Here is a 14,641-nt window from a genome sequence, read left to right on the forward strand (position 1 = left end):
CATACCTGCCATAAATATCATGATACCCGATACCAGGATTCAATACAATACCATAAAAACAGTATGGTACCATAAATACGAGACTGGTATATTTATCTATAATAGTAATAAATAAAACATCTGTATGGTTCACTTTTTACCAACTTTTTCAACACTTAACAAATGACAGTAATATGAGTATCAATACAGCCAGATATGAATGAAACTACATGGTTCCATCAGAGCATTGATTATACACTATGAGGCCGTTAGTCTCTGACCAGATGATCCACAGTTCATCAGGATGAGCAGCTGGAGAGTTACACAACTTTACAGACTGAAACATTTCACTTTTTAAACCGAAGTTGGTCTCTAAGCTCCGCCTCTTCTCTCGCTGTGAGCTGCGCAGCGCAGTGTGCGCAGACAGCTCGACACGGAGCAGCGCGTGCGCTCTGATCGCTCTCTTAATGAAGTATCGATACTAAAAATATGCTAAATCACATCGTGTTTAACGTACGGTACTTTGTTAGCATCGCTACACCGTGCAGCGTGACAGCAGCAGATGTAGCGGCTAACATTCAAGCTAACCTGAACCCCCAAACGCTGAAGACATCTGAACGCTGATTGGCCGAGACGCGACACGCCCATCAAAGATGTTCTATTGTGAAGAGCACCACTTCACACTTTTCTCCGCGTCTCACTGCAATCTCAACGGCAGCGGGGCAGGTGACCCCCCCCCCCCAAACAAAAACTCTTCGGATCTCCACGATTCACGTGGACGACCTATTTTGAGTTCAAAACGGTGAATTTCACCGAAAGGTGACAAGTTTGCAGGTATGTATAAACCAGAGGAGTCTCTATTGAATCTGTATAGAGCAGCAATAGAGGATTCTCGTTGTTTCTTCACCTTTCACCGCGGCGCTGGTTCCGGGTCGGGCCGATCTCTTCCTGACGCCGCTGTCGGCGACCGGCTCCTCCTCCACCTCCTTCTCGGCCCGGGAGCTGCGTCTGCTCGGGCCTTTGGGTTTCTCCACCGCCGGCCTGGAGGAGGACCGGGAGGGAGAAGAAGAGAAAGAAGAAAGGACCAGATGGTAGCAGTAGAATAAGAAGAGAAAGAAACGAAGAAGAGAAAGAAAGAAGTGAAAGAAATAAGAAAAAAAGAGAAAGAAGAGAAATAAGAAGAAAGGACCAGACAGTAGTAGTAGAAGAAAGAAGAAGGAGAAGAAGAAGGAGAAGTGACTCAAGGTGTGACTTCACTCTGCTCTGTGATAGAACTCCTCTCCCGTTTCTCCTCCACTACCACAGAAACGCCCGTCTTCCAACGGAAACACGCAGATACGTACAAAGATATGTATAAAGATACGTACAAAGATACGTATAAAGATACGTACAAAGATACGTATAAAGATACGTATAAAGATACGTACAAATATACGTATAAATATACGTACAAAGATATGTATAAAGTTACGTACAAAGATACGTACCGTGGGACCAAGTTGACGGGCGTCTTTCTTTTCTTTGCCCATCTGTGATAGAAGAGAAGAACAGCGGTGACCTTTGACCTTTGACCTCTGCACAGACACGGCGTCTCTCCCATGAAGACACGAGCACAACGAACATGTTGCGTAACGAGAGATACGCCGGCTCATCTTATGAGCGTCTTTCTTTAAAAATCATATTAATTATTTCAAACTCGGCGTAAATGAACATGTGATTAAAACAACATTTCCAGGACTTTTCCAAAACTTTTGTGATTTAAGTTTTTTCCATGACTTTTCCAGGCCTGGAAATGACCATTTTAAAACTCCATGACTCTTCCAGGTTTTCCATGACCTTATGACCCCTGCAGTAACATAAAAGCCACTTCTAGAGAACGGAGGACACGACGTCCTCCTTCAGGGTCTCCAGTTTACAGGAGAAAAGAGAAAAGCAGCATTTGGCTGATTTTTCCTGCTTCTGCAAACATTCGACTGATTTCGGAAACACACGCGGTCAAAGGTCAAAGGGCACAACTGCCCCTAAGAGATATAATGTTTACCCTGATAGCAAAGAATGCTAATTATGATAACATCATTTTGTTTTTGTTCTTTGTTGCGTGTCCTATCTCTACTTCCTGGACTCGTCACACACACACAAACAAGAAATATAGATTTGAATTATAAGAAAACAAAGATATAAGTTATAATTGTTAATAGTTGTTGAGAAAAATGTAATAATAATAAATAACCAGGAAGAAATAAGAATAAAATTGAATATGATAGTCTGATTTATGTTTTCTGAAATCAATTTGAATCTGTAGACTACTTCCTAATAGTCTTATTATTGCCTAATAGTCTTATTACTTCCTAATAGTCTTATTATTGCCTAATAGCCTTATTACTTCCTAATAGTCTTATTACTGTCTAATAGTCTTATTATTGTCTAATAGTCTTATTACTGTCTAATAGTCTTATTATTGTCTAATAGTCTTATTACTGCCTCATAGTCTTATTATTGTCTAATAGTCTTATTACTGCCTCATAGTCTTATTATTGCCTAATAGTATTATTGTCTAATAGTCTTATTATTGTCTAATAGTCTTATTATTGTCTAATAGTCTTATTACTTCCTAATAGTCTTATTATTGCCTAATAGTCTTATTATTGCCTAATAGTCTTATTATTGCCTAATAGTCTTATTATTGCCTAATAGTCTTATTATTGCCTAATAGTCTTATTATTGTCTAATAGTCTTATTACTGCCTAATAGTCTTATTATTGTCTAATAGTCTTACTACTGTCTAATAGTCTTATTATTGCCTAATAGTCTTATTATTGTCTAATAGTCTTATTATTGTCTAATTATTGCCTAATAGTCTTATTATTGTCTAATAGTCTTATTATTGCCTAATAGTCTTATTATTGTCTAATAGTCTTATTATTGTCCAATAGTCTTATTATTGCCTAATAGTCTTATTATTGTCTAATAGTCTTATTATTACCTAACAGTCTTATTATTGCCTAATAGTCTTATTATTGTCTAATAGTCTTATTATTGTCTAATAGTCTTATTATTGCCTAATAGTCTTATTATTACCTAACAGTCTTATTATTGCCTAATAGTCTTATTATTGTCTAACAGTCTTATTATTGTCTAATAGTCTTATTATTACCATCCCTTCCCTGGCATATGCCAGGTTTATATTTTGAGCGTATTTATTTTATAAAAATTAATTATTTCAAACTCAGCGTAAATGAAAATGTGAAAATAAAACATTTCCATGACTTTACCAAAACTTTGGGGATTTAATTTAAGGACTTTTTCCAGGCCTGGAAATAATTGTCCCGGTTTTCCATGACCGCACGAACCCTGTATCATAATTATAATAACGCATGCCCCCCCCCCCTCCACACACACACACACACACACACACACACACACACACACACACACACACACACACACACACACACACACACACACACACACACACACACACACACACACACACACACACACACACACGAAGCATCACAGCAGTTAACTAAGAGGAAGACTCCGTCTGGAGGGTCTCACCCTGACTCGGACCCCGTGGAGGCCTCTTCACCTGGAGGACACAGAGGATTCTCTCAGGTGACGTGGAACCAACGGGAAACAGACAACTTCAAACAACTTCAGACAAAGACTCAAACAACGACTCAAACAAAGACTCAAAGACTCAAACAACTTAAAACAAAGACTCAAACAAAGACTCAAACAAAGACTCAGACAAAGACTCAAACAAAGACTCAAACAACTTCAAAGACTCAGACAAAGACTCAAACAACTTCAAACAACTTCAAACAAAGACTCAGACAAAGACTCAAAGACTCACCCGGCTTCTCCCCGGCAGCAGCTTCATGGGGCGGAGGGGCTGGTTGGATGGGGACTGGGGGGATGAAGAGAGGATTAAATGGTTCATCCCACATTTATTAGGAATATCTTTCAGTGATTCCTCAACTAGAACCCCAAAACAGAGTCGATGCTCGTGTTCATCATTCATCATCATCTCTAGCTTCAGTTTCTCTTGAAGCAAGAAACCAAATGGAGAGAATGCAGCTCTAACACATGAAGCATAGACGTCTATACAACCAGAGGAGTCGGCCCCTGGTGGTCAGGAGAGAGAATGCAGCTCTAACACATGAAGCATAGACTTCTATACAACCAGAGGAGTCGCCCCCTGGTGGTCAGGAGAGAGAATGCAGCTTTAACACACGAAGCATAGACTTCTATACAACCAGAGGAGTCACCCCCTGGTGGTCAGGAGAGAGAATGCAGCTTTAACACATGAAGCATAGACTTCTATACAACCAGAGGAGCCCCCTGGTGGTCAGGAGAGAGAATGCATGTTTTAAGACTTCCAAATCTGCTTCACTGACCGCGTGCCACAGCCATGAAGTGGTCACGATGCTGTTAGCTTGATGGCGTGCGTGTTTACCTGTGGTGGTCTGAGTGGTTTCTACAGATGCAGCGGCCGGCGCCACGGAGGGCGCCGCAGCCGGGGGGGTCGGCGGCGCCGGAGGAACCACGCTGGGGTTAGCAACCGGAGGAGATGCGATGGGGGAAACGTCCAGAGCGGCTGCAGGGCCGGCGACAATTGGAACGACGGACGGGACGGGACTCGCCACGGGAGCCGAGAGCGGCGCAGGAGACGAGGCCGCGGCGGCGCTAACGGCGACTGCGCTAACGCCGGCTGCGCTAACCGTGGCTGCGCTAACCGTGGCTGCGCTAACGGCGGCGGTGCTAACCGCGGCGGGGCCAACCGCGGCGGGGCCAACCGCGGTGACTGTCGGAGCTTGAGGCGCTCCGCTCTGGTTGGAGGCTGCAGCTGGAGCCGGGGCGACGCTCTGAGCCGGAGGGGCCACCTGGCCGGGGGCCGGGGCCGGAGAGGAGACGGCAGACGGACCAAAGCTCTTCAAAGCGGCAGCAGCGGCGGTTTGGGGAGCCGGGGCTTCCGTCTGGATGGCGGGACTGGCGGCCGGAAGAAAGGCCTGCGGGGGCCCGGCCCCGGGGGGCCCCTGCGGGGGCCTTTCTACAGGACTCTGCTGGGAGTCAGCTGGACCAGAAACTGCCGCCTGCGCTGGTTTTCCTTTGGCCTGGGCAGCGGGGGGCTGCGACTGCGACATGGGGCTCTTTCGGATGCCGTGAGCAGCCGCAGGACTAGAGCTAAGAGGAGGAGGAGGAGGAGGAGGGGGGGGAGGGGGGGAAGCCAAGGGTGCCTGGAAGGGAGATGATGCCGAGGGGCTCGGGTGGGGAGATGGCTGCCGGGCCGGGGGACTCGCTTTCTGAGCAGAAGCCTCACTTAGAGTTTCTGTTTTGGGAGCCGCCGGCTGAACCGGCTGTGGGGCTGAGGTCGGACCGGCGGGGGCCGGTGGGGACGCACTCGCGGCGACCCGGACCTGTGCAGCGGCGCCGCCGGTGGGCTGAGCGCCGGAGGACCGGGTGGCGCTCGGGGCGGGAGGAAGTTGGATGGCGACCGCCCCCGGTACCACGGACGCACCGGGGACCTGGAACACCGGGCCGATGAACACGGGAGCGGTGAACTGAGGCCGGGGGGGCGGGGCCTGCTGCCGGACGGCCTGAGGTCTCGGGTTCGGGTTGGGCGCGGCCGCCGCGGCGGAGGCCAGAGACGTGGGCGCCCTGGGGGCGGGAGGGGGGAGGGTCACGGGGTTAGAGGTCACGAACACCGTGATCTGATTGGCCGGGATTGCGTTGGTAGAGGCGGGGATCTGTATGACGGAGTGAACGCTCCGCACGGGTTTAAGACTCGGGTTCGGTTTCGGAGCCGAGCCGGAGTTAGAACCGGCGCCGACGGCCAAGGCGGGACCGCTTTGACCGGGAGCGACCGCTGGGCGGGGGCTTCCACTCGCGGTGGCGCCGAGGACGGGACCGCCGGTGGGAGTCGGGTTCACATTTGGACTGTGATGGACAGCGATACTCGAGATGGGGTTCTGGCTGAGGGTCGTGACGGAGGTCACGTTAGGGATCGGGACGGCAGGTTTGGGTTTAGCTTCCGACACATTGACGGCGGCGGTCGTCGCGGCGGCGCTCTGAGCGGCACCGCAGGGCGGTCTCTCCGGGTCCAGAGCAGACTTGGGGCCTTCCTTCCCCGCGGCGTCCCTGACCGCGCCGCCCTGAGCCGGCCGAGGAGCCGGCCGAGGAGCCGCCTTCGCGGCGCCCGAGTTATCCAGCACCTGGTTCAGGGAGGCCGGGGCCGGCGCCGGGGTCGGCGCCCGCTCTCCGGGCGCCGACCCGCCGTCCTGCGCCGTGAGCCGGTCGACCGCGCCGGCCTTCGGCTCCGAGTCCGGTTTGGGCTGCTGAGGCGGCGGGAAACGAGGACCCGGCATCCTGGGAGCCGACAACTCCCTCAAGGGCTGCGGCATCTGGCGCTGCTCCGGCGCCGCCATCGCCGCCCCCTGGCCGACGCCCTCGGCGGCGTTGCCCTGCATCCCGTGGAAGGGCCCGTGGGTCTGCTGGGCCTCCGCCTGCGGTGGCGCCGCGTTGGGGCTCGGCATCACGCTCTGCCCCTGAAGGCTGACCGGCTGCTGGGGGGGGGGGCAGTTGACGGCCATCTTCGTCCCCTTCTGCCTCCCCGGACTCGGCGTGGCCGACTTGCGGCCGGAGGCGGGACTCGACCTCCGGCTGTTGCTGGGACTCGCCCTCTTGGCCTGCCCCGCGGGCTGCTTGTCCTGTTTAGCCCCTCCCACTCCGGCGCCAGCAGAGAAAGGCTGCTGACCGCTGTTTCCGCCCACGCCGCCGTTGTTGCCGGGCAGACTTAAGCTCGGGGGGGCCTGCCCGATGGCCTTCAGGGTCGTCGGGTTAAGACCTTGCTGATCGAATCCCCGATTGAGGTTGGGCTGCCTGGGAGGCAGAGGAATGTTGATCTTGGGAGGAAACAGCCCGGCGATGGAGGCGTTGAGCCTCTCGGGGGACAGGTTGATCTCGGAGGGCTCGGTGCTGGGCGGCCGGTTGGTCGGGGTGAGGGGGTGGTGGTACGGCCGGGGGCTGGCTCTGTTGGGCGTTTTGGGCCTGGAGCTCTGCGAGGTCGTGGGCACGTTGGGGTAATGGAGGCCCGGCATGGGGCCTCCCTGCTGCGGCGGGCCGGACAGCTGCTGGGCGCCGGCGTGCTGCGGCATCGGCGCCGGCCCCCCGGGGCCTTGCTTCATCGGGTGAGCGCCGGCGCCCTGGTTGGCCGTCATCTGCTGGGCTCCGGTGCCGGGGTGCTGCACCCCGACGTCCGGGCCACCGGGCGGCTTGGCGTGCGCCCCCGCAGCGGGTTCTTCAGACCCGGAGCCTGGAGGACCCGGCACGACATCCGGGTGGGACATTCTTCGCGCGGCTCCCGCGAGCTAGAACGGAGAAAGTGTTAGGTTGTAGTGGATTTCATGTTTTAAATAATGCAGATAGAAAGATAATTTACATCGTGGATATTAGGGAGGAATATTCTGATTAATGTATGAAGAAGCATCGACGAGCATGAGAACTGTATTCATTTGATGAGGTTTATTCATATGAGATTGGCTTTATTATGGTAGGTGTGTTTCCCTTGAGATCCCAGCTGGTTTCCTGTTTGGGCTTTTATTCTGAAGTCTGAAACCGGGGGTAGGGCTCTAAACCGGAAGCGGAAAGCAGCCGTTATCTCGTGGTGCGAAGCCGAGTCTCTTTTGAAATGCTGAGCAGGAGAGAGCATCGGGCGCCGAGTGAAGGAGGCGTGAGGACTCGTCTGATTGGTCAGACGTTCGGCCGTGTGAGTATCGGAGGCATGCTGTGGGCTGAAGGTAGAGGAGGCGTCTGAGTGACGCTGGGCTTTAACGCAACCTCACCTGTGGGTTCCCCATCAGGGGCATCCCCCTGGCCTTGTCGGGTGAGGGCGGGACCCCCCCGCCCCCCCCGTGCCCCGGCAGGCTGATCATCACCGGCATGTTGCTCTGCTGCGAGACGGGCAGCCGCTGCACCTCGGGCGGGTTGCCCATCCCCCGAGGGGGGAGCTGCCCTCCTGGGGGGACGGCCATGCGACTCTTCGCCTGTTCCTGCTGCATCTTCATCATCATCATCATCTGCTGCTGCTGTTGTTGCTGAAATGCGGATACAAAAAGATGCTACATTTGAAACTTGGATGACGTTTTGCGGCCAAATCAAATCGTTTTGCAGTACATTCAGTGTCATGAGCTGGAATGCTCAAACCATTCAAATATTAGAAAATGCAGCTTCTTCAGGAATAGAGGGGAAAGACTTTCATGTTTCAAATGTTTCAAATTCTTGTATCTTTAAATACTTTAATGTTATTTTTTAATTCATCAGTTCCTATGGAGAAAATCTTCAACTTTAAAAAGCTTACAGTATCTTCATATTTTCAGCAAATTCAGCTATTTAATTTGTTTAATGTTCACATAGCCTTCACCTATTACTGTATATTTTCAAATATCTTTTATCTTTTCAATTTTTCAAATGACTAATTTTTTAGGCAATAAATAATGAATGGGATCCAATGGTGGAAATCTTCAAATCCGCTTAAACTTGTCCAACTTTAAAAGTTTACAATATCGGGATACATTCAGCTAAAGAAACACTTCCACCTTTAAAATGTTTACGAAATTGTTAGCTATAACTTTATATTATAATTAATACCAGACTTCTTTCCTTACAGGGCTTGTATACTAAACAGGTAGTCAAAGTATTCCATGGATACGAGTTTACAGATAATTAAAATCACTCCTCGTCATCGTTTAGATCGATTTGTGCATTTTGGGAATTTTGCACTTTTTAAGTATGAATAGATAAACGGCTCACAATCGTGTGGATAGTGTTAGTTTGTAATAGTTTATTTTGATTCTGTAGTCTTGAGCTTTAAATTAATACATATAGAAAGATATTATAATAGGAAACATTAGGGAGAATATTATTATAATAAATGTGTTATGAAGCATAGGGGTAATGTTTACTCTATGTATGTAAATGGAAGAATTAATGTGTGTTCATGAAAGTGAATGTTAGTTAGTATTTCAGATTGTAGAAGCCGGTTGAAGCCGTGAAGTGACTTTAATGCGGACAATAACAGACGGGACTTTTATTGTGAAAATACTTGTTTAGCGACTTGACCGGAAGTGACTTTTTGACCCAGGGGTCGTGACCTTTGACCCCTCCATTTTGATAGCGGACTTTAATCCAACAGGAAGGTGTTAGAGGCTGAACTCCCTTTGAGAGGAGCTGATTGGCTGACTCTGGACTGGGGGAACATGGTTCCTTTTGGTCTTGACCCGGGTCCTTCAGGCTGGTTGCCGTGGCGCCCGCATCACCACGAAACCCACGACCCTGAGCCTCCACTGTTTGTTAAACTTCTTTCCGACTTCCGGTTTGCGTATGTAGCGAGCAGACGCGTGCGGAGAAGCTCCCGACTACTTTTTGTATTTGACCTCCAAGACCTTCTTTGTGTCACACGTTTTACCATACGACAAGTTTCCAAACCTTCTAAAAGACAACCAGACGAAAAAATGCCACCGAAACACAAACAACAACAAAGCTCGCAAAGCCAAGCAACTCATGCTACTCCTTCGCGAGCTGGAAAGCTAGCGCGAGCTAAAATGGCTGCGAGCGAATCCCCAGGTGAGGAAACCCACTCAGCCCCCGAGAGCGTGGCGGAGCCGTCACGATGCGGCAGCTGTCGGCCCTCCTGGAAACCCACCGCACCGGGATGAAGGAAGACATGGCGGCGCTGATCCAGACTTCATCTCAGTCACTCCGGGTCTCGATGGACGCGCTGCGAGGGGATGTGATTTCATTTAATAAGCGTCTCACCGACACGGAGACGATAGCGGGTACCAACTTTGAACGGCTCACTTCGGTCGAAGCGACCATTAAAGCCATGCAGGCCCGGAATAAACTGCTCCACGACCGGGTGGAGGACCTGGAGGTCCCGAAGGTCCAACCTCCGTATTGTCAACGTACCAGAGGGCAGCGAAACTGGCAGGGACCCGAAGCAGTTCATGGCGGACCTGCTCATGGAGACGGCCGGGCGGGAGGTGTTCGCTTCACCTCCGCTGATTGACCGCGCACATCGCACCGGACCGGTCCCAGAACGAGGCTCCACCAAGTCCAGGCATTTTATTGTGTGCTTTCATAGCTATTCTGATAAGGACAAAATGTTAAGATGGGCCATGAAACACAAACTAAAGATCCGCAATGTGTCTTTGAGAGTGTACCAGGACATGAGCGCTTCCCTTGCCAAACGGAGAGCGGCGTTCAATGACATGAAGCAAGAACTGGACAGAAAAGGCGTCCGCTTCGGACGGCTCCACCCGGCCCGCCTGCGCGTCGCCTTTGAAGGAGAAACCGTCTTCTTTGACACCCCGGACGAAGCAAGAGCCTTCTACGCCCGACGGATAGCCGGCTAAAGGGCACGATCACGGTCATATGAACAGGTACACGGGGTGGTTCTATGTACAGGCGCTGCTCCTGATAAGAGGACTATTTTATTTTTCAGTTTATCACCGGTGGTTATTTATTATACCCGCTCCTATTATTGATACGGTGTGAGCCACTCTTTTCTTTTGCTTTCTAAAATACTCACCACCCCGTGTAGTACAAGCTTACGGTTTGATACGTTTCCACATGTACTTGTTGTGTGTAATTATACTTTACTCTTTATTGTGATGTCACAAAGTTGGTCTTGCACACTAATTTAATGTGTTGGCAGAATCTCCCAGTTAGGAGAAATTAAGGAAGACCTTACCGGAAGTACCAAGTTAAGGGAGTCCTGCGGCTAGCCCCTGGTAGGGAGTCCAGCATAGGAATGGTGTTTTATGTTCTAGATGTTGTAGTTTTTAGTGTTTTATATTGTTCAATGTTGTACGGCAATCGCACTGCCCCCATGTCAAAACTAACCTTTATCCTTAAGCACAAAGTAGACTCATGTCAAATGTAATCGGGACAGGAGGAGGTAATACCAGAATTGTCAGCTGGAATGTCAAAGGACTAAATGGCCGCATTAAAAGAGCTAGAGTCTTTGCTCACCTGAAAAGACTCGAGGCCGAAATCATTTTCCTACAAGAGACGCATCTATCAACAGCAAACCAAGTGAGACTACGAAAACCGTGGATTGGTCAAATCTTCCACTCTAACTTTAATAGTAAATCAAGGGGCGTGGCTATCCTTCTTCATAAAAAAGTACAATTCACTGCAGCAGACATCATCTCAGATCCAAATGGCCGTGATATTATAATCTCAGGTTCACTCTTCCACACACCAGTGATACTGGTTCATGTATATGCTCCTAACTGGGATGATGAAAACTTCATAAAGAAAATGATCTCCAGTATTCCCACCCTCAACTCTCATAATTTAATATTCGGAGGAGATCTAAACTGCTTAATCAATCCCAGTCTGGACAGATCAAACCCCACTTTAAAACCACCTTCAAAAATGGCAAAAACCCTGTTGTCTTTTATGGACCAGGTTGGATGTGTGGATCCCTGGATTTCGGAACCCCACCGATAAGACTTTCTCTTTCTACTCGCATACCCACCAGTCTTACTCTCGAATAGATTATTTTTTTATTGATAAAACCCTCCTTCCGTCAGTGGCTAATACAGAATACTCTGCAATAGTAGAGTCTGACCATGCGCCAGTAATTCTAGATCTATCATTTAATCTCTTACAGAAACCTCGTCCTGTGTGGAGGTTCAACTCCCTTCTGCTTGGGGATACCATGGGTAAGATGGCGCGGCTGTGTCCAGACGCCGTCGAGGTAGCTCCGCGGAGATTGTGCGCTCTTTTAGTTTTTGTGTTTATTTTTAATGTTTTCTTTGCCACAAACACATCGGCACTAACAGCATACGACCACAGCACACTTTTGGACATAAACTTTTGCGCAAAACAAGGGTTTTTGTCCACTTTTTCCATCGATCCAGCGTGGCCGGCAGAGATCGTACGAGCGAACCACATCAACAACAGTGGAGCCGCTACTACGGGAGACGACGAAAACATCGAGGAAAGCGGGCGAATTCGGAACAGACTGAGAGTTCAAGCCCACCGTCCACCTCTGCCCAGCATCCTTCTTGCTAACGTCCAGTCTCTGGAAAATAAGATGGATGATGTTAGGGCAAGGATCAGATTCCAACGGGACATGAGGGACTGTAATATTTTTTGTCTGACGGAAACTTGGCTGACCCCGCTGGTGCCGTTTCGAGTCATATGCCCAACCGAGTCCTTCTCTGTTTTCCGTGCAGACAGAACGGAAGAGTCTGGTAAATCTAAGGGTGGAGGGGTTTGCTTCATGACGAACAACATGTGGTGTGACCCCAAGAACATTAAGACTCTTTCTCGTTCCTGCTCGCCGAACCTGGAACATCTGACGATCTCATGCCGTCCATTCTACCTTCCCCAGGAGTTCAGCACGGTCATCACCACAGCCGTCTACATTCCACCACAAGCGGACACCGACGTAGCACTATCGGACCTACATGATGTGTTATGTCGGCATCAGAACAAGTATCCCGACGGCTGTGGTGGTGGCTGGGGACTTTAATAGGGCTAACCTAAAAAGTCATGCGAACTTTCACCAGCACATTACGTGTGCTACCAGAGGAAAGAACGTTGGACCACTGCTATCGCCATTCAAGAGAGGCTACAAGGCTGTCTCTCTCCTCCGTTAGAAATCAGACCATGCCGCCATTTTTCTGCTTCCGGGATACCGGCAAAAGATCGCGCGGGAAGCGGTAGTGACGAGGAACGTGAAGCGGTGGTCTGACCAATCAGAGGCTGAGCTACAGGGCGCTCTGCGTGTCGTCGACTGGGACATGATCCAATCCAGTTCCAGTGACGTCAGCGAGTTCTTGAAGTAGCAATGAGCCTCATAGCAACGCTTAACGGACACCATCGTCCCCACGGTAAAGTTAGGGTCTTTCCTAACCAAAAGCCGTGGGTTGATAGATCCATCCGTGAAGCTGTGAACGCCCGTACTGCTGCCTATAACTCCGGTCTTGTATCCGGCAACATGGACGAGTACAAGGCTGCGGTCTATGGACTGAGGAGGGAGGTGAAGAAGGCCAAGATGAGGTACCGAGACAGAGTGGAATCACAGATGGAGCAGCGCGACACCAGGCGCCTATGGCAGGGGCTACGGACTATCACAGACTACCAGAGCAGACCCCGCTATGGTGAGTGCCGACGCATCCCTAGCGGACGACCTGAACTCATTTTATGCACGGTTTGAGGCTAGCAACAACAGCGCTAGCTCGCCCGACTAACAACAACACCGTTAAGCGTAGCGAGGTGAGTTCTACCGCTGGGGATGAACACACACTCTCTGTGACCGAGCACAGTGTGAGGAGGGCTCTGTTGAGGGTGAACACCAGGAAAGCTGCAGGTCCAGATGGCATATCTGGGCGAGTACTGAAGACCTGTGCTAACCAGCTAGCTCCAGTGTTCACCACAATATTCAACCTCTCCTGGCTGAGTCCGTGGTCCCCGCCTGCTTCAAGAGATCCACTATTGTCCCTGTGCCCAAGAATGCTTCTCCAGCATGTATGAATGACTACCGACCGGTGGCCCTCACCTCGGTGGTCATGAAATGCTGAGAGGCTGATAAAGGACTACATCTGCGCCTTCCTCCCTTCCTCCATGGACCCGCTGCAGTTTGCTTATCGCCCAAACAGATCCACAGATGATGCTGTCTCCCAGGTACTGCACACCACACTCTCTCATCTGGACAGCCAGAAGGGGGGCTATGTGAGACTGCTGTTCATTGATTATAGTTCAGCTTTCAACACCATAGTCCCCTCCAGACTGGCCGGCAAGCTGATTGAGCTGGGACTGAACACCCCCTGTGTGCTTGGATCCTGGACTTCCTGACCGCCAGGCCACAGGTGGTCAGGGTGGTCAGACACACCTCCAAATCCCTCACCCTGAACACAGGATCCCCCCAGGGTTGCGTCCTCAGCCCCCTACTGTACTCCCTGTACACACATGACTGTGTGGCCAGGTTCAGCTCAACACCATCATCAAGTTTGCGGATGACACAGTGGTGGTGGGCCTGATCTCCGACAACGGCGAGAAGGCCTACCTGGAGGAAGTTGCTGATCTGTCACTCTGGTGCCAGGACAACAGCCTCATCATGAATGTCACCAAAACTAAGGAGCTGATTGTGGACTTTAGGAGGGTACAACAACAGAGGACGTACTCACCACTGGGGATTAACGGGACTACTGTGGAGAGGGTGAGCGGGTATAAATACCTGGGAGTCCACATCACCGAGGATCTGACATGGTCAACAAACACAGACACTCTGGTGAGAAAGGCAAGGCAGCGCCTCTACCACCTCAGGCAGCTGAGGAAATTTAAAGTTTCCCAGAGGATCCTTCAGTCCTTCTACTCTGGAGCTGTAGAGGCGTCCTGACAGGAAGCATCACAGCCTGGTTTGGCAACTGCTCCGCTCAGGACAGGAAGGCTCTGCAGAGAGTAGTGCGTTCGGCTGAACGCACTATTGGAACTACACTCCCACCCTGCAGGACTTGTACACCAGGAGGTGCAGAACCAGAGCCGGCAGGATCATGAAGGATCCTCACCACCCCAACAACAGACTGTTTCAGCTGCTGCGGTCAGGCAGGCGCCTCCGTAGTCACGCTGCAAGAACAGAGAGACTGAG

At 50.5% G+C, this 14,641-nt stretch overlaps 1 protein-coding gene across 2 annotated transcripts in view; it reads right to left on the minus strand.

Moving 5' to 3' along the window:
- Nucleotides 1–14,641, minus strand: part of ncoa6 (nuclear receptor coactivator 6) — a 39,220-nt gene that overhangs the window by 1,517 nt on the left and 23,062 nt on the right. The window contains exons 11-16 of one of the 2 annotated variants that reach the window (XM_056422103.1): nucleotides 7,824–8,075; nucleotides 4,439–7,349; nucleotides 3,836–3,889; nucleotides 3,538–3,568; nucleotides 1,467–1,508; nucleotides 887–1,020 (exon numbers count right to left, since the gene is read on the minus strand). In XM_056422103.1, coding sequence (XP_056278078.1) covers nucleotides 887–1,020; nucleotides 1,467–1,508; nucleotides 3,538–3,568; nucleotides 3,836–3,889; nucleotides 4,439–7,349; nucleotides 7,824–8,075 — 3,424 coding nt within the window. Of the gene's footprint in view, nucleotides 1–886; nucleotides 1,021–1,454; nucleotides 1,509–3,537; nucleotides 3,569–3,835; nucleotides 3,890–4,438; nucleotides 7,350–7,823; nucleotides 8,076–14,641 lie in introns of both variants that reach the window. The other variant, XM_056422102.1, reaches the window with a different exon arrangement.

Source organism: Pseudoliparis swirei, chromosome 9 (assembly GCF_029220125.1).
Source record: "Pseudoliparis swirei isolate HS2019 ecotype Mariana Trench chromosome 9, NWPU_hadal_v1, whole genome shotgun sequence".
Classification (NCBI taxonomy): domain Eukaryota; kingdom Metazoa; phylum Chordata; class Actinopteri; order Perciformes; family Liparidae; genus Pseudoliparis; species Pseudoliparis swirei.